Here is a 20,462-nt window from a genome sequence, read left to right on the forward strand (position 1 = left end):
AGCACGGTGGATGAAGGGGAAGCTCACCATGCTTGAAGTCAAGAAAATAAGGCTGGTCCCTAGGCCTGAATTCAAGTCCCAGCCCTGGAAACCTTCTATTTATATACATTGTAAAGGTATGATTTGTACTTTCGTATAAATGTTGAGTCCATGTCCTGTTTGTTGTAGTTATTTATTGCATTTTTGTTTTATTCATTTATTTTCCCTTTTTTTTTTTTGGTCGGTCGTGGGGCTTGAACTTTGGGCCTGGGAGCTCTCCCTCAGCTCTTCAGCTCAACGAGAGCGCTCTACCACTTGAGCTACAGCGCCACTTCCGGTTTTCTGGTGGTTTATTGGAGATAGGAGTGTCACGGTCTCTCCTGCCCGGGTTGGCTTTGAACCGAGATCCTCAGATCTCAGTCTCCTGAGTAGCTAGGATTACATGCATGAGCCACCAGTGCAGGGCTTGTTTTCCTTTTTTTATTGTGAATATATTGTACAGAGGGGTTACAATTACATGGGCAAGATAATGAGTACATTTCTTATCAAGCATTGTAGCCTCCTCCTTTGTTTCCCCTTCCCATCCCTTCCCATCCTCCCCTCCGCCCCCACCCAATCCTCCCCACTCACCCCTGCCACCCTGCACCAAAGTTGTGAAGTTCGTTATTGACAAAATGACTTGTACACCTCATTGTTGCAATGGGTCCACATGTATCCCTATTTAAATGAATTGTTTTTCCCCTTCCCCTCCACAAATTATACTGACATCAAATACAGTGAAAGCATGGGTTATACTGTGGGGGAGGGTCATTCAAAGCAACAAAGAAATAGTCTTATAAATGTGTTAGAAACAATCACAAGAAAGAAAAAAACATTTGAGCACATATCTTAGGGTTCATTTCGCTAACTTCACCTTAACTGACCTTTTCTGCTTGACTCAGACATATACTAGATATTGCAAATAAGGGAAACCATGGGACCTATGTTTCTTTGGACCTGGCTTACTTCACATAATATAAGTTTTTCCAAGACTTTCCACTTCGAATAAATGTGGCAATGTCATTCATTCTGATGGAGGCATAGAATTCCATTGTGTATATATACCACATTTTCTTGAACCATTCATCTACTGAGGGGCATCTGGGTTGGTTCCATATCTTAGCTATAGTAAATAGTGCTACAATAAACATAGTCGTGCTGGTAGCTTTAGTGTGGTCTTGTTTGTAAACATTTGGGTAAATGCCCAAAAATGGGATTGCTGAGTTATAGGGGGGCTCTATGTGGAGTCTTTTGAGGAACCTCCATAGTACTTTCCAAAGTGGTTGAACAAATTTACACTCCCACCAACAATGCAGTAAGGTTCCCTTCTGTCCACATCCCCTCCAGCATCTGTTGTTATTACAGTTCTTGATTATACCCATTCTAACTGGGTGAGGTGGTATCTCAATGTTGTTTTGATTTGCATTTCTTTTATGGGTAGGGAGCTTGAGCATCTCTTCATGTGTCTATTGGCCATCCTTCTTTACTCTTCAGAGAAGATTCTCTTTAAGTCTTTTGCCCACTTATTTGTTGGGGAATTGTTTCTTTCAGGATTTGTTGTTGGGGGATTTAACTTCTTGAGTTCCAAGTATATTTAAGATGATGTGCTGGCACAAACACACAAACACACAAACACACAAACACACACACACACACACACACACACACACACACACACACACACACACACACCAAGCCAGAGCATTTGCCAGCCCCCTGCACAAGTTCCATCTCTAGCAAATCAATATTTAAAAAAAAGAGAGAGAAGGGAAGGAAAGATTTGCTCCTGGAGGTGATATAACCAGTGCCAAAATTCCAGTGGAGTTCTAAGATGTGGAACAAGATAGAGAGCCGCAGGCAGAAGGTACAACAATGCACAAAGTTCCCTGATGTGTGGTGTAGAATAGGTGGTGTGGGTGGAATGAAAGTTCTGTGGCTTCTGACATATCTGGCAGGACATACAAGGCTGGGTCAAGGTTTGTACTTGAGTCACAGGGAAGGCAGAGGCTAGAGGTCCCAGAATGGTGCCCAGGGGAATATGAGCTTGGCTTTTCATCATGGACCCCAGCCATTTCCTGTGGCTGGAAGACTATTTTTCACAGCTCCTGACCCTCAGGCCTCCTTTACATGGAGGAGTCAGGGCAAATGCAGGGAAGAACACTTGCTTAAGTAAAGCTTCTAGCCCAATGCCAGTGGTGGCTCGACACCTGCAAATCCTAGCTACTCAAATGAATGACTGAGATCAGAAGTCTTGGGTCAAAGCCAGCTCAGGTCAGGAAAGTTAGTAAGACTCTTCTTGCCGATGGACTACCAAAAGCCAGAAATGGAACTGTGGCTCAAGTGGTAGAGTGTCAGCCTTGAGGCAAAAATTAGAGAACAGAGCCCAGACCCTAATTTCCAGCCCCAGTACTGGCACATAAAAAATAAAGAAAAGCTTTCAGGAGTTCCTAGTCCACTGTGGTGAAAGTCCAAATTAGTTGGGTGCTGCTGGCTCATGCTTATCCTCCTAGCTCCTCAGGAGACTGAGATCTGAGGATCATGGTTCAAAGCCAGCCTGGGCAGGAAAGTCCAAGAGACTCTGATATCCAATGAACCACAGGAAAACTGGAAGTGGTACTGTGGCTCAAGTGGTAAGCTGAAGAGCTGAAGGGACAGTTCCCAGTCCCAGAGTTCAAGGCCCACCAGACCTGCTTGAACCTCACTCTGTGGCTCTAGGTAGAGTAATTTCCAGTGGACCACTAAGGGTCTCCCAATATCTAGGTGTCCTACAAGTCTTGAAAGCAGCCTCTTTGGGAGCCTTTGCCTACAGAGTGGGCCAAAGTATCAGAGAAGGTTCTAGCCTTGGGGCCTGGAAGTCATCAGCCAGGTCATCAGAATGCCATCTGTCATGGGTGCAGTGTGGATCTGAGCAGTAATTCAATATTTTAGACCAAGTTTCTGAGTCAGGAGGGGCAAGAGCTGCAAGATAGCACAGCAGGTAATGCCTACTCATGGGGGCAAATTTGTCAGGCACACCTTGGGTGGGTGTTGAGTTGGGCTCATGAAAGACTTATAGGCTCAGGAATCCACAGCTGACTACCTGCTGCTTGTAGTAGTGGCTATCCCGAGTCCCAGGGCTCAGATCCCTGCTTTGGTCACCAGTGTTAAGTGGCAGATGAAGGTCTGCAATCATGTACTGAGTATAAACCAGCATCTATCGTGTTCTTCCCTTGGTCCTGTACCCTATGCATGGATGGAGGTGCAGGTTCCATGGGACTTACAGTCATGGCCCAGACACCTCAGCCCAAGAAGGAGTTGGGGAGAAATAACTTATGTGTCAAGAGTTTACTATGACTATGCCTCTGGACTGCCCCCAGTTCTAGCTCAGCTCATCATTGCTACCTTCCTCTGTGTGTGTGAGTGTGTGTGAGTGTGTGTGTGTGTGTGTGTGTGTGTGTGTCCATGGGCACATCTTGGTACTAGGGCTTGAACTCAGGACCTGAGCTCTGTCCCTCACTTTTTTCATTCAAGGCTAGCAACTCTACCACTTGAGCCACAGCTTTTCTTCCAGCTTTCAGGTGGTTATTGGGAAAGGAGAGTCTCACACACTTTAGAAAATTTAGCTGGTGATAAGAAATTTACTCATTATCTTGCCCATGTAATTGTAAGCCCTCTGTACAGAATTTTCACACAGAAAAAAAGATCCCACTGATACTAAAAAAAAAAGAAAAAAAAGAAAAGAAAAGGTGAGCTAGGCTGCCTCTGAATGCCAATTCTTAGATCTCAGCCTCCTGAGGAGCTAGGAATATGAGAGCATGAGATATTAACATCTAGCCACACTTTCCTTCTTGGCTAAGACAGTGTACCGCTCTCCCAGCCTAGCACCCAGCTACAGCTAACCTTTCTTCCCCTCCCCCTACTCCTCCAGGCTTCAGAGGAATCCTACCCTCCCCTGAGGACATAGAAATTGGATGCTTGACAGGTTTGAGCTTTATGTTCTCCACACAGTCAAGGGCTGCTGGGAGCTGATGTGGAGATCAGAGATCTAGGCCAGAGCAAGGAGACAGCTGTTAGAACAGAAGACAGTATGAAGAGACATCCTTGCAGCTGGATGCCAGTGGCTCATGCCTATAATCCTAGCTACTCAAGGCTGACACATGAGGATCAAGCAAGATTCAAAGCTAGCCTGGGTGGGCAGACTCTTATCTCCAATGAATCACCAAAAAGCTAGGAAGCAGAGCTACTGTAGTTCAAGTGGTAGAGCATGAGCCTTGTGCAAACAAGCTAAAGGATACCACCTAGGCTGTGAGTACAAGCCATGGTACACACACACAAACACACACACACACACATACACACACACACACACACACACACACACACACACACACACACACACACACACACACACACACTAACATCATTAACAGGTGCCAGTGGCTCATACCAGCAATCCTAGCTACTCAAGAGGCTGAGCTATTAAGATGGCAGCTTGAAGGGAGCTCAGGCAGGAAAGTTCGTGAGACTCTTATCTCCATGAAACTACTAAAAAAGATGAAAGGTGAGCTGTGGTTCAAGTGGTAGAGTGTTAGATTTGAGCAAAGGAAGCTCGGTGCCTAGGGCCTGAGTTCCAGCTCTAAAGTTGTTTTTAAAGAGACCTTTTGCCCTCCCATCCCTCCTCACGCCATAAATCCAGATGTTGATGATCCTAGATCTCACTTCCACTCCTGCCACTTCCACAGCACCACCACAAGTGGCCTGTTTCTGGCCAGCTCTGGGTTAAGACGTGAACGTACACAAGGGGAGCATACCCAGGTCAAGGCTAATGCCCCAGAACATTGAAGTATTGGCCATACCAGTCTCTCCTCCCCCAATTCCCTGGCTCTGGAATCTAAAGTCTGTGCCTCTGTATTCTGGGCATCTAGAATTCTCTAGAAGGATTTTAGAGGGCCAGCTGGGGCTGGAAAATAGACTTGCCTGAGATAAACTATGTTGACATTTCCTATACACCAACAGACACTTCCAAGCCACCTTGGCGTCACCTCCAAAGTAGCCCGGAATCCTCCTTGCTTGGGCGGCCTTCAGTCCATTATCAAGCTGGAGTTGGTGAGAGTCATCGGCAACCTCCTTCCCCCACTCACTGCCAGCCTTCTGAGAGGGACATGCAGCCAGAGGTCTAGCTGAGGAAACGGGAAGGACATCCCATGTCTGAGTTCCCCACCCAGAGACAGGCAAGACTTTATTGCAGCTGCCCGGCTGACCCAGAATCCCCTGCAGGCGGCCAAAGATTTGGACAGCTGGACTTGGGCCCCGCCCCAAAGAAAAGCTTGAACTCAGGGCTCTGGTAATTTAGGACTCATTGTAGACCCTGATAGGAGGCTAAAGGCAAGGTCGGTGTGGAGGAGGGGCACCATCTGAGGTCAGAAAGAGGCAGACAGGCACCCAGGAAGGGGACAGAGAGATGAGGAAAACACACACACACAAATATGGCACTGGTGTCTCACACCTGTCATCCTAGCTACTCAGGAGGCTGAGGTCAAAGCCAGCCAGCACAGAAATGTCTGTGAGGCTCTTATCTCCAATGAACCCCCAAATAGCTAGTAATGGAGCTGCAGCTCAAGTGTTAGAGCTCTAGCTTTGAGCACAGAAGCATAGGAACTTCACCTAGGCCCTGAGTTCAAGGCCCGGGTCTTCTACATCCAAACACAGAGACACAGATACACACAGACAAAAGATACACAAACAAACAGACATATACAGTGGTAGCCCAAAGCCTCAGCAGTCCCTGAGAACCCTGAATATTCCACTCCAGATATGATGGCACTACCATCATCAGAGCCAATGTAGACAAAACTCAGAGCCTCTCACATGTCTGCAATGGTTCACAACACATCATGGCATTTCTACTGTACACACTGTTATGCAGAAAATTCAGCTATCTTTTGTTTGGTTGTAGGTTATGGGGTTTGAACTTTGGGTCAGCCAGCAGACCCTCAGCTCTTCAGATGAAAGTGTGCACACTACTACTGGAGCCACAGCACCACATCCAATTTTCTGGTGGTTCATTGGAGATAAAGTCTCACAGACTTTCCTGCCCAACCTGGCTTTGAACGGTGATCCTCAGATCTCAGCCTCCTGAGTAGCTAGGATGACAGTTATGAACCACTGGCAGCGCCCGGATACACCCGTCTTTTTTTTTTCTTCAGCTCTTTTCTTTCTTTCTTTTTTTATTGTGAAAATACTGTACTGAAGGGTTACACTTACATGGGCAAGATAAGGAGTACATTTCTTATCAAGCATTGTCGCCTCCTCTGCAGCCACCTTCTTATACCAAGGGAAAACCCAACTCATCAAAACAGAAAACACATTTAACCCTGCACTTCAGATTTGGTCACCAGCATCCAAAACCATTCTTCCACAGATGGAGAGCATATAATTGACACTACCATTCCACCCCTGCTCCCATTCACCCACTCCCTGCCTACCACAGGCCATGACCTCTGGAGTTCTTGGTAAGGCACCACCCACCCTATGGCTTCACACTGGGGTAAATCTGGGGACTTATTAGAAATGTCTGTACTGTGAGGTCAGCATCTGGTCTCACAACCACAGCAACCCTACTACTTCACCATCTCTTGCAAGCAAGGAAGGAATGTGTTTCTTTCTTGTTAGGTTTTTTTGTTTTTGTTTTGGTTTTGGTTTTTTGGTTGAGGGGCTTGAATGCAGGGCTTGGGTACTGTCCCTGATGTCTAATTTTCCTCAAGGCCAGTGCTCTACCACTTGAGCCAAAGTGCCACTTCCGCTTGGAGATTGGACATGAGGCTCTGGAGGAAATTTCCTGCCTAGGCTGGAAATGAGATCCTGTGGATCTCAACCTCCCGAGTGGCCAGGATGACAGGTGTGGTATGACAAGTGTGAGCCACTGGCTCATGGCTTAAGGTATTTAGTCCTGCAGAATTTCCACCTAGTCCTTCTCTAGACACTACCACCTAGACACGCCTCTACCTCCCTCAGGGACAGAAAAGGGATGCTAGAATCTGGGTGGAGCCATGGGGATTAAAGGGCCCCCTCCACATCACTAACCCCCTCTATGCTCCCATCTGCCTCCTCCAGATTTCCTGGTCTTCCTGGGCAGATCAGACCCACAAGGAGTTCTGGGGCATGCCCTATGTCCCCGTGCCCCACCCAACCGATACCTGAGGACTTCTGGGGCCAGCTGCTTCATGTCCTGGTGGAAGACATTGGGAGGGTTGCTGACAAGCGGGCCCAGGGGTGCCCAGGTAAGAAGGACTGTCCAGCTTCTCTCTGTCAGAGGAGACACAAAGCATGGGTGGATCTACTAAGAGCTTCACGGCATAGCCATCCACCTGCCACAAAGGTCACTGTGAGCACTGGGAGAACTGTTTTATGGTTACAGCCCTGGGGCCTGACCTCATGGCCCGGCACTGTCCCTGACTTGTTTTGTCTCCAGCGGAGTGCTCTTTCACCTGAGCCACCGTGCCACTTCCAGATTTTTCTGTGTATGCAGGACCTAGGAATCGAACCCATGCTTTCCTATGTGCTAGGTGATCCCTCCACCTCTAAGACAAAATCCCAGCCCTAGATAGCTGTTCTTCTGTGACCCTTCAGGCCTGTTTGGGACAGTCTCGCGCATCTATACCAAGTCTCTCACCAGCAGCCCTGGCTGGAAATGAACATGCTCTGCTATGTTGCCCATCATCTGTAGCACCTTTGCTCTCTGCGCTTCTTTCAGATCCTCCTTGTTAAGCAAGACCCCCTTTTCAAGTGCTGTCTCCAAGAAGCCCTTTCTGATCACCTTGGAAAAGCTGGAGCCTCTCCGCTGTGCAGGCTGCCAGTCTTATCAGGCTCTGACTTCCAGCCAGTGTGGGTTGAGAATGCACGAAGGGGAAGGCATGGATTCCACCACCGGATTTGTGAAGGTCCTGATACACCACCCAGGGGCAGGTGTTGTATCACACTCCGTGAGATGGGGCTCGAGGCCTATGCAATCTGTGGGCAACATGACAGGGCCATTTCTTTGTGTGGGCTTGAACTGAGGATCTGGGAGCCGTCTTTCTGAGTTTTATTGCTCAGGGCTGGTGCTCTACCACTTGAGCCACAGCTCCACTTCTGGCATTTTGGTTGTTCTATGGAGAGTAGAGTTTCATGGGCTTTCCAGCTTATGGCTGGCTTCAAACTATGATCCTCAGATCTCAGCCTCTTGAGTAGCCAGGATGACAGGCATGAGCCCCAGGTGATGGGCACCAAAGGCTTTTTGGATTTTTTTGCTTCTGTTTATCTCCTGTCAACTAGCAAGCCCAAGTTAAAATAATCATTACAGGGGGATCAAATTCCTCCCCTAGGTCAGTTAATCCAAGGAGATAAAGTGTCTTTGGAAAAGGCTAGTCTGATTTGGATTAGGGGTGTTTGTGTGTGTGTATGTGGGTGAGTGTTGAGGATACCTACCCTCATCTCTGTGGTGCCTCATCCTCCCAGCAGGGAATGCATCCAGGATCCTGACCCCAAGGGAGGTGGATGGGGGAGGGTACCTAAGGTCACATCCAGGGGGATGATCTGAATTCTGTCCTGCAATAGATAAAGCCTGGACAGATAAAGGAGAGAAGGAGACGGTTAGGGGAACATCAAAGGGAGCCCCTTAACTTTGGCTACATGTACCAGCGAGAAAACTGAATACATCTTTCTTGGAAGTCAGATAAAAGGTGGACACTGTTCATTTATTTCATTGTTGTGTTAGTCCTAGGGCTGGGATTCAGGGCCTGGGTGTTATCCCTTAGCTTCTTTTGTTCAAGGCTGAGGCTCTACCACTTGAGTCTCATCACTACATCTGGCTTTTTTGTGTGTGGTTTTGGGGAGCTAGGTGGTTTATGGGAGATAAGATTCTCACGCACTTTCCTGCCCGGGTTACTCTGAGCCACAACCATCAGACCTCAGCCTCCCAAAGAGCCAGGATGATGGGTGGGAGCCATGAGCTCCTGACTGCCACCATCCAATTATAATCCCTTAGGCCCAGGGGCGGGCCACCCACACTATACCTCCTTGCTGGGATTAGGAAGCAGATATGAGTGGGTTTGATACTTCAATAGCCTACCTATCTTTGGGCATTGTTCTGGGTCAGTCTGATGGAGGCTTCGTCCTTATCAACAGCAATGACTTGGCTCTGTCACGAGAACAAATGTCCCCCCGGGAGCAATCAGGTCTGGGGTCTTTCCTCTGTACTCCGCCCGCTAACCGAAACAACACTCCCGAGCAAAGGGTAGTACACTTGGAGTGTTTTTATTGTCTTATAGCCAGGGTCTTGTCAGATAGGTGGGGGTATAGGTCAGAGGCCCTGGATTGTGCTGGGCAGGGGGACAAGGTGACACCTTCTCATCCACTTTCCTTCAACGGTGTAGCTGAGGGATGTGGGGAAGGACTCATGAGATGGACAATGAATAACCGTCATGGTCTAGCCAGGGTACAGAGGGGCTTACCTCATGAAGCTGCTTCAACAGGCTGAGCAAAACAGCTCCTGACCCACAGCCAACCTCCAGAATGAGAGGGCCACCTTGGGTTCCAGCCACATGGGGATGCTGGGCCACCTCTTCCAACACTCATTCTACCAATTCCTGAGAGACAGAGACAGAGACAGAGAGAGAGAGAGAGAGAGAGAGAGAGAGAGAGAGAGACAGAGACAGAGACAGAGACAGAGACAGAGACAGAGACAGAGACAGAGAGACAGAGAGACAGAGACAGAGACAGAGACAGAGACAGAGACAGAGAGACAGAGAGACAGAGAGACAGAGAGACAGAGAGACAGAGAAAGAGAGAGAGACAGAGACAGAGACAGAGACAGAGACAGAGACAGAGACAGAGACAGAGACAGAGACAGAGACAGAGGGCCAGAATTACACTTAAGGCAGATGCTGATGGCTCATACCTATAATCCTACCTACACAGGAGGCTGAGATGTGAAGATCTTGGTTCATCGCTGGCTCAGGAGGAATATCTGTGAGACTCTTATCCTCAAAGAACTAACAGAAAATGGTAAGTGATTCTGTGGCTCATGTGGTAGAGTGCTAGCCCTGATCTGATGAGCTCAGGGACAGCATCCGGATCCAGAATTCAAGCCCCACAAAAGACAAGAAGTGGACTTCCCACCACAAGAAGTGGACTGAATAACAACCACTGTCATAGGAAGCATGGCAGAGAAATCAGGCCAAGATTCCTGTCAGCTGGCGATCATGAATAGGTCACCTGGCTGGAAAAATGAATAGAGTGAAGGATCCCTTCTTCATGGTGATAGGGTAATGATGAAAGACAGCAACATTTTGTTTCATGATCCCACACCTGTTGCAGGATTTATAACAGACCCCATCTGAGCCCTTTCCCGGCAACTTCCTGTCATATGCTCACAGAATTGTTGAGAACTGTATCTGACACCTGCTCCCTCTGTTCCTGGCCCTGCTCCAGAGATCCCTCTGTATTAGTCCCTTATTTACTCACAACTGTCCTATGAGGAGACTGAGGTCCGATGGTTGACATCCAACCCAGAGCTTCACCTGTGGTCAAGAATTGGCTGCCATGAACTAAGAGTTTGGGACAATCCATCTAATATGATGACAGAGCTGCGCGATAAATGTCTACCCACCCCCACACCTCTCACACACATACACACAAACACATCTCCACCGTCCTTTGCAGACAAAGATGTTTTACTTTCTTTTTTTTGTTGTTTGTGGGGCTTGAACTCTGGGCCTGGGTTCTATCCCTGAGCTCTTCAGCTCAAGTCCAGTGCTCTACTACTTGAGCCACAGCACCACTTCTGCATTTCTGGTGCTTTATTGGAGAGAAGAGTCTGAAGGTCTTTCCTGCCCAAGCTGGATAGCACCCGTGATCCTAAGATTCAGCTCCTGAGTACTTAGGATGACAGCCATGAGCTACTGGCACCCAGCCAAAGATGCTTTTCTATGCCTGTCATCCTATCCCTTCAGGAGACTGAGATCTGAGGACTGCAGTTGAATGCCACCCTCTTATCTCCAATTAAACACCCAAAAACGTTGCAAGTGGAGCTGTGGCTCAAATGGTAGAGTGCTAGCTTTGAGCATAAAACAAGGAATGGGACCCAGGCCCTAGTTTTAAAATTTTTCTAGCATAAATCCACCCAAGAAAGGGAAGCAGGTGAGCACATCGGAGCTCAAAGCTCACACATAATACTCAAGACTCACAGAATAGACCCCATTGTGCTCTGAGTCTCTAAATTCTATGTCCTAGGTCATGGCAGTCTTAGATGGGACTGACCATGCACCAAGTCAGGACATTCAAGTACAATCTAATACTGAGAAACCCGTGACCTCATCAAGGACTCAAGATCTCTCACTGTCCTGCCTTGACACTGGGCAGTCAGGTGAGATCCAGTTATCAAACCAAAGGATATTGGAATGAATGAATTCTCAGCCAAGGGATGCAGACTGGCGGGCTCTAGGTGCCTCTATCTCAGGAGGAGAAAAGGGCTGATCCACCTCAGGAATGATCCTGGGTTGTGAGTATCCTCAAAGAAACAATGCAGCTCAGAGCCCAGTGCCTCTGGTGTTTTCACCAGCCTCGACCTTCAGTCCGCCCTCTCTAAATCCCACATCTTCCATCTAGACTAAAGGCTGAGCCAGCAAGGAGACCCAACTCTAACTCTGAGAATGGCATTCACGGGGCCCTAGAGTCCCCTAGAGGAAGTCTTAGAGCAACATGTGTCTGACTCTTTCCCTCATTCCCTGGCTGTCCTGTGCCAGTGGCCTGGTTTCCTCTGTCTGTGGTTGAGGAATGAACACTGGGGGTGTCATCTTCAGATTGAGCCAGCAAAAGTCCCAGTCCCCAAGGATGTACTGCACAGGCATCCTGCAGTGGGCGACAGTGAGGTCGTCAAGGGTGAACCCAGAGTGCTAGGACTTTTAATAGGGATGTGGCTGGGTTGAAGGCTCTATCACTGATGGTCTAGGTTGTCAGGTGAGGTCATGGCTTCAATGGCCTGGCACACCTGATCTGGGATCATCCTCCCTCTTCATCTTCCTGGTTATCTCTTGCCACCCCCCTCTGGACACTCCCTCTCCCTATCCTCCCTAGCTTTTGGACACTTTCTTCTTATCTGACCAAAAAAAAACTCAGTGAGCTAGGGGAGATTGTAACTGGGTGACACACCCTGAGCCCTAGGGTCTACACCAGGCTGTTTCCCTCTGCAGTAAGCAAACAACTCAGATCTTGGATGTCGTGAAGTTGCCTAGGGGACTGTGGCTTGCTCCTACATACTGGCTTCAGGCTCTGAAACTGTCCCCACAGAGATTGTGAATGGTTGGCTCCCTTGATCCCGGAACTCCAAACCAAGGCCTGCATGATTCCTTCTTCCTTCCTTTCCTTCTTTTCTCCCTCCATCCTTCCCTCCTGTCTTTCTCTGTCCTCTCTTTGTGTCACTCCTGGGCCTTAAAATCAGAGACTGGGTGCTGTCCCTGAGCCTTTTTACTCAAGGCTAACAGTCTATGGCTTGAGCCACTCATCCACTTCTGGCATTTTCTTTTTGGTAGTTAGTTGGAGATAAGAGTGTTATACGCTTTCTTTAGCTAGGATGACAGGTATGAAGCAATGGTATCCAACTCAAACCAAGATTTCTTCATGTGCTGTGGAACCAGCACTGGAACCTTTCATCGTGTATGACCCGCCCCCGTCCCCCTGGGCTTGACACACACTGTAATGGTTTGTTGGATAAATAAATGAGCATCTGTCTATGACAATACTACAGAAAAGTCCCATCTAATTCAGGTAAGCATCCAGGGTGGGGGCAAAGCCTGATGTACCTCTCCAACAGTTCTCCCTCCTCCTCTTCCCACCCTCCTGGTGCCACTGGACTTAACTGTTTTGGTTTCAAGGACGTGAGCCATGAGGTCTTCACTGGACTCCAGGGCCTCTGGGATGTCTATCTTCTCAAAGATCTCTGTCCAGCCACTTACCAGTTCTGTGGCACTCCATTCCCCACTCAGGTGTGAACATGGTTGCTGTGAGGTGAATGCCAGGCTCAAGGGTCCTCCTCTCCACTCCCTGGGGCAGACAGTATGGTCCACTATATCTGGCCCCCAAGTTTCATGTTGCAGAGAAAGGATCCTTGAGGCATCCCAGGTCTCTGAATCTCCCAGATTCCAGTGCAAGTGCTGGGAATTGTCTCTGCTCACAGCTGACAGGCTGCAGATGGCGAGGTCACAATCTCTGCTCCCCAAGACATCCTCAACTGTGGTGGTCAGCCTAGAGAGAGCCGGTGGAGAATCAGCAGCTGCTGGAGAAAGGCAGTCAAGGCACGACATTCGTAGCAGGAAACCTTCTGGTTTGGGAACTCTGCCTGTGCCGGTTTGAAACTCATTATTTTCGCCAGGCAATGGTGGCTCACGCCTGTAATCCTAGCTACTCAGAAGGCTGAGATCTGAGGATCGCGGTTCAAAGCCAGCCCGGGCAGGAGAGACTGTGAGACTCCTATCTCCAATAAACCACCAGAAAAGCAGAAGTGGCGCTGTAGCTCAAGTTATAGAGAGCTCGCCTTGAGCTGAAGAGCTAAGGGACAGCGTCCAGGCCCAGAGTTCAAGCCCCATGACTGACAAAAAAAACAAACAAACTCATCTTTTGGTGGCTTAAATGGTCCATCTAATTTGACCCAGAATCCCAGGCGTTAGTAGAAATGCCAGCTTCAAAAAAATAACCCTGGAAAAGCTGGCATTTCACTTTTCCCTATTAAACTTAATGGGTTCCAAAATCAGTAGTCCCCTTTTCCTTCCAGACAGCCTTCAGCAGGTTACAGAAATGGCATTCAGAGAGCCTTAGCGAACTGCCATGTCCTGATCCCAAGCAGGCTCCAGCAGGGGGAACACACTTGCCTACCATTGCCTAGCTGGAAACAGCCCAGGAGGGACACAGATTGGAGTCTGCAGGACTCCAGGGAGGACTGCCCACCAGTGCACTGCCCTGGGAGGAAATCCATGGCAACATTGGGGACCTGGAGCCCCCTGCTAAGATGCCCTTGGACACCATCAATGCCCTGGGTAAGATTCCCCTCTCATCCTCGGTCGTGGTGAACCATCTGCCATTTCACACCATTCATCACTTCCCAGACCCTCCTAGATTCACAGCCCCTGCCCTACACCCCCTATCTCGTTCCCTAATTATGTTTAGCAGACATATTCCCAACTTTGAATTAGCTCCAACTATACACGTGAGAGCAGACTGTCTGGCTGGAAGAATGCAGCTGTGGTCACAGTAGCCTCATGAGCCTTCTGGCTAAAGACAGAAGGGCAGGTGTCCACTCTGGTCTGTGGTTCACACAGGCCTCCTAGGAGAGACCCACGCAGGCCCAGCAGTTACTGTGGGCTGCAGGAAAGGGGACGAATGTGGTGGGAAGGAACATCTAATGAAACCTTCTCTAAAGAAGACATGAAATGGTGAAAGAGAAAACAAAAATTGTGGCTGTGCTCATACTGGGCATTAATGAAAAAAGAACAACAAATACACACATGCACAAAAATAAAATGCTTTTGCTCAGGCTAGGAAGGTGGCTCAGTGTTAGAGCGCATTCCTTTCATGCACAAGGCCCTGGGTTCCATTCCTCAGCACCACATAAGATAAAAGATAAAAGCCGGAAGTGGTGCTGTGGCTCAAGTGGTAGAGTGCTAGCCTTGAGCTGAAGAGCTGAGGGACAGCACACAGGCCCAGAGTTCAAACCCCACAACCGGACCCCCCCCAAAAAAATGCTTGTGCTCTTTTTAGAAATGCTGACTGTACAATGAGAAAGATGGTCTCTCTCTCTCTCTCTCTCTCTCTCTCTCTCTCTCTCTCTCTCTCTCTCTCTCTCTCTCTCTCTCTCTCTCTCACTCTCATACACACCTAAACACACAGACTCAGTGCAGTGCCTCTCCTGAATTTGTTGGTTTCTCATCTAGGCAATGTACCAGCTCAAGCACGGGGGTTCCCTTGTCAGAACCAGGGGCAACCACCCAAGTTGAACAATGCTCTAATAATGTAGAACTACCCTGCCTCCCCCTTTCTCCAGGGCCAGACCCTTGGGAACAACCAGCCTTGACTCCCAATTCACCAAAACCTAGCCTAGGACTCTGGGTGAACGAGTCCCAAGACATGTGGCTCCTCAGAGCCTGGACAGAAAACAAAGCACGGGGTCATGGTGCCTCCAGAGAGGTGTCTGACCTGGGGTGGGGGCGTTGTTGGGGACTTTGATGAGGTCCTAAAGGCTATATACATGGATGGACTCCCTACTTCCAGCCTACATACTTCTGGGCGACTTGGTAGATTCTTGGGGAGGACAAGGAGACCAGATGGACTGGGAGCACTAGTAGAAGCTGGCAGAACTAGGAAATGTGATCACCCAGTCAGAACTGTTGACAGCTGGAGTTGGGGGTACAGGCTGGTTGTATATGTGTCAGAGGGGGTGTATTTTTCTTCCAAATACCCACCTTCTATCTGACCCCAATTCCCTCACCTCTCTAGTGGGCTCTTCTGGGAATGTCCTCAGGTGAAAGGGTGACTGAGCACAGAAGAAAAGAGCTCACACAGCAAGGGGGGGGGCTATCTTCTTTATCCAACACCTCCCTCCCCAGCAAAAAGGAAAAGACCTAAGAAGGCATGTGGTGGGTGCTGCTCGCCACCTCTGACTAAAGCCACCAGGTTCCCACCAGGGAGAGAAAGGATGCAGATGCAAGGCTGTATGGCTCCCACTGCTCCAGGCTAGGGGCTATGTGGTGCCCCCTCCTCACCTAACTCTGAAGCTCCCTTTTCCTGGAACACTGGCCAGTAGCGATGAGGGTGGGATCCCCGGGTGGACACCCACCTCCACCTCCCACCCCTGGGGTGCATTTGTGGCAGAGCCAGGGCAGACTGTGGAGCATGGGGGAGGTGTATGCGTGATGGGTAAGGGGAAGCAAGAGGTGGTGTTCTGGTTCGGCTGGGATGGGGGGAGGGTAGAGTGGGGAGTTGGTAGGGGGTGGGGTCATGGGCTGCTGGCCCGCAGGGCAGCCACTCACGTGTGCTGCTGGAAGAAGCTGTAGGCTGCGATCAGTTGCGCAACCGGCATCTGAGGACCCGGGGCTGGGACCAAGTCAAGGCCACAAGCATGCCAGGGGCGCGCCATCTCCGCCAGGTGACTGCAAGAGGCTCTGTGGTTCAGAGACGGCAGCACCATATTTGAAAAACAGCGCTGCTGAGAGGGGGCAGGGGCGTCTGCGGGCTCATTTCGGGGCTGTGCACAGCCTCTGCTCCTTCTCAGCTCCTCCTCCCCTGTGTAGGCAGCTGCTGCTGCCTCCACCTCAGTAGCAATAGCCGCCTCATCGCCACATGCTCTGCACTTCTGGCCAGGACTCACACTATGGACAGAGCAGCCGACAGCCACTGAAGCCGTTTCCACTGTGTTAGGTTTTTTAAAAAGAGGTAGCCGAGTAAGAACTGCACCACGCATGTGGTATTCAGGATAGGGGTAGGTTTATTCAGTAGACCTGCTGGGACCAGGCAAGGTTGGCACTCCACGCAGCTGGCAAAAGAAAAAGAGGGATGTTTGGCCCCAGATTAGGCCTTATATAGGGTAGGGATACGGGAAAGGGTGTGTCCAGGTAAAGGGAAGTGGGATCAGGTGGGAGAAAGGTGTGGCCACATCAGGTTAAGATGTGACCTCAGCAGATGTGGATGTGACCTCTTCCAGGTGTCCCAGTTGCCTAGATAACGCAGGTACTGTGTGAGGTCTGTTCACAGTCCAGGAATGGACCTTACACACTGGTGCTTGTGTAGTAAGAAGATCCCCTACTCAGGCAGGCAAGCCCAACTAGCCATCCGGAGTGACAGAGCCCACCGCAACAAAGTTATTATTAAAGAAGCAACTTTATTGAGAAGGTTCCTACACTGACAGGCCAGGGCCGCAGCACAGGCTTGGAGATGATACTGCAACCCCGAGCAGCCCACTTGCTTAGGTTTTTAAATGCAAAAATCACAAGGTGAAGCCTGGTCAAGTAGGCAACCAATGAGATTTTCACACACCCAAAAGATTGCACAGTCATACCAGACCACATGCAGGTGGCCAGTGAGGTTACACTTTGTCACATAATGGCTGTTTAAACCAGCCTGTCACTTTTGGTTTAAATGACTCATGAATTCAAGGTAAAGCAGAGCTTAAGGTAAACATACACAAAGGAGTTTAGTGGAGTTTAACATAAACATGTGAAAAAGGTGGAGTTTATAGTAAACTTGGGATGCCCCCAGCATGCCAGCATGAGCCTGATTTCTGGCTACCTGTTTAGTCCCTGAGTCTTTAACAGAACAATGGAGGTGGGTTAAGTTGTTATGGGGAGGGGGACCTAGAGGCATTTTCATTCCAAGAACTGGGCTGGTTGGAGCCAAGGTTTTTTTTTTTTTTTTTTTTCTAAAATCCCTAAAACAAAAACAAAACCTGTAAAGAAGCTGTCCCAGCTCGAGTCTCCTCTCAGGGCCTACTTCACTTGTGCTCCTGCTCGCTCTTCTCTCTGCTCTCTCTCAGCCCCTCTCCTGGGCCTTGCCCCCCTGATGCACAAGCCCCTGCTTCCTTGGGCCCCTAGCCATTGCTGCCACCAAAGTGTGCCCCTGAGCCCTGCCCCCTCCTCCCCTGGGCCCCGCTCCCCACCGCTGGCCACAATTGCAGCCCTGACTAGATCCTAAGGCCTCCAGACCATGGCAATTGCAGCCTTACCTCAGCTCAGCATTCTCCACCCCCCCCCAGTACCTGCCCAGGGGATTGAATCTCCCCTCAGCCCCACCACTGGAAGAGACTCTCCTCCATTCCCCTTCACTCCACACACCAAGCAGGTGCATGGGGACATGTGTGTATCTGTGTTTGTGTTTGTGTCTGTGTGATTGTTGGGGATAACTACCTCTAAAGGACTCAGAATATAGCACCCTTTGGGATGACTCAGCACACAGTGCACTTCCAAAAACAGCACAAAGCACTCTGTGTAAAGGACTCAGCACACAGCTCCCTTTGAAGGACTCAGCATGTAGTATACTGGGTAGAATACTCCGCACACAGCACCCTTTGAAGGAGGGAGTCCATAGCCTGCAGTATAAAGGACTCAGTGCATGGCATGCTTTGAAAAACTCAGCAGATAGCAATTTTTCCTAGGGACTCATTACATAGCACCCTATAAGACTCCAGACAGCACCTTTGAAGGGCTGAGTATGAAGCACCCTGTAAAAAACATCCAGTGCACAACACCTTTTGAAAAACTCAGCACATAGAACAATTTTGAAGGACTCAGCACATACCACACTGTGGAAGCACTCAGCACACAGCACCATTTGAAGGACAGTACAGAGCACCCTGTGTAAAGGACTCAGCACACAGCACTCAAAAAACTCACCTCATACCTCTCTTCGCAAGAGTTCAGCACATAGCAGGACCCATTGGGATGCATTAGATCACCACACCTTTTGAAGGACTCAGAATACAGTACGTTGTGTAATGGACTCAGCACACAGCACCCTTTGAAAAACCCAGGATGGTCTACTTTTCTCAGGGACTCAGCACATAGCATCCTTTGTGATGACTCAGCAAACAACACCTTTTTGAGGACTTAGCACAAAACCCCCATATAGGAAGGACCCAGCAAATAGCTCCCTGTGAAGGACTCAGCACATAGCTGTATGTCACAAGTTCACCTGTCATTAAAATTAAGGTGCTTTCTTCAGTATCACCATTCTTCAGAAACACTTCACAAACCCTACTACTTCACATTTAGAAAACCTGTGTTTTATGGGGGAAGGTGACTTGAGGTCTTGAACTCAAAGCTTGGGGGCCCTGTCCCTGAGCTCTTTGGTTCAATGCTAGAGCTCTAACACTTGGAGGCACAGTTCCAATTTTGTTTTTTTGGGGTTGTTCTTTCACAGGTCTTATGGTGATAAGTAAGGACAAGTTGGGGTATCTGTGGGCAAAGGCTCTTAGCTCAGCCTGGAGCTGACCACTCTCTTCCTTGTGTCTCTGGAAAGTTGGGTATCCCCTGGAGCTCTCTTGGCCTAGGGTGGAACAGACCTGCTCTGGCATCAGCAATCAGAGTGAGCAAAAGTCATTTTGGCTCTGGTCACTTCCCCAAATTGAACTCTAGAGGATGATGGCACCGGGCCACATGTCCCGCGTGTGGCCACCAGGGGGCAGGAGTGGCCCACTATAGGGATTGTACCTGAGAGTTGTGTTTACTCTTGCTTCCCTAGGGCCCCCATCATGCTTCAAAGCCACACTGGAGAGGAAAGTCCTTGAGACTCTTACCTACAACTAACAATCGAAAAGCAAGTGGGGCTGTGGCTCAAGTGGCACAGCACTAGCCTTGAGCAAGAAAACTCAGGGAAAGAGCCTAGGCCCTGAGTTCACACACACACACACACACACACACACACACACACACACACACACACACACATACACCACATGCATGCAAAATCAAAGATTTCTACACTGCAATCATTGGGTATTCTCTACTTTCCCCCCACTAAGCCTGGTGGCTGCTGGCCTAGGTTTTTGATGCATACAACATCACATGGCATCTTTGATTTTGGGGGAACAGAATGGCTAGAAGGTCAGCCTTCCCCCATCCCGGCTCCTTGATTGGGTCATGGTCTATCCAGGCCCTTTGGGCTCCTTACAGACTTGCCAAGATGCGTTCAAAAGGCATCACATACTTTGCACTGGTGGCACATGCCTGTCATCCTAGCTACTCAGGAAGCTGAGATCTGGAGGATCATGGTGCCAAGCCAGTCTGGACAGGACAGTGAGACTCTGAGCCTCCATGAAACATCCGAAAAAAAAGTGGCATTGTGGCTCAAGTGGTAGAGTGCCAGCCTTGAGAAAAAGAGCTCAGGGACAGAGCTCATGGCCAACAACAACAAGGGGAGGCATTGCATGTTGTCTTTGGGATTGGCATGGGCCAAATATAATTGGAATTAATTGTAATTGGAATTGATCAAGTGCACCAAGACAAAGCAGTACCTCCTTTAGTCCCGAGCTCCTCCATCTCTTCTCACCCCCTGGCCTTGTCCGTGCTTTGGGTCAGCATGTGTCTGGCTGGATAGGAGGGCTCCAAGGAAGATCTCAGAGCAATCACCCCAACTCCTTCTGCTCTGCTGCTTCTGCTCTTTGCCATAGACCTTCTTCCTGGAATCCATCCATGAGGTCATCACCACCAACATAGTGGTGAGTGGTGGGTCTGGCCTAACTAGGGGCAGTCAGAGGTGGAAGTAGGTCTGGGACTAGGAGCCTCCACCTTGGGTGTGGGCTGAAGACAGAGTTGACCTTTATTTCATCCTGAGCCTTGCAGTGGTGGGGAGAAAGTTAGTCTTCACATTGAGTCAGGTAAGATCAGAATCTGGAGGAAAACTTGTGTGTGGGAGGATGTGGGACTCAGGGGGCCACTGTTGTTGGT

At 49.3% G+C, this 20,462-nt stretch overlaps 1 protein-coding gene across 1 annotated transcript in view; it reads right to left on the bottom strand.

The window, feature by feature from the left end:
* Positions 1 to 7,053: 7,053 nt before the first annotated feature.
* The window catches only part of LOC138834517 (MTRF1L release factor glutamine methyltransferase-like), a 51,555-nt gene continuing 38,146 nt past the window's right edge, over positions 7,054 to 20,462 (bottom strand). Inside the window, 9 exon segments of the mRNA XM_070033064.1 lie at positions 7,054 to 7,124; positions 7,183 to 7,302; positions 8,547 to 8,595; positions 9,110 to 9,175; positions 9,489 to 9,625; positions 11,795 to 11,902; positions 12,237 to 12,312; positions 12,894 to 13,077; positions 16,056 to 16,394. Coding sequence (XP_069889165.1) covers positions 7,054 to 7,124; positions 7,183 to 7,302; positions 8,547 to 8,595; positions 9,110 to 9,175; positions 9,489 to 9,625; positions 11,795 to 11,902; positions 12,237 to 12,312; positions 12,894 to 13,077; positions 16,056 to 16,394 — 1,150 coding nt within the window.

This window comes from Dipodomys merriami, unplaced genomic scaffold, assembly GCF_024711535.1.
Source record: "Dipodomys merriami isolate MVZ:Mamm:240054 unplaced genomic scaffold, mDipMer1.0.p SCAF_218, whole genome shotgun sequence".
Taxonomy (NCBI): Eukaryota; Metazoa; Chordata; class Mammalia; order Rodentia; family Heteromyidae; genus Dipodomys; species Dipodomys merriami.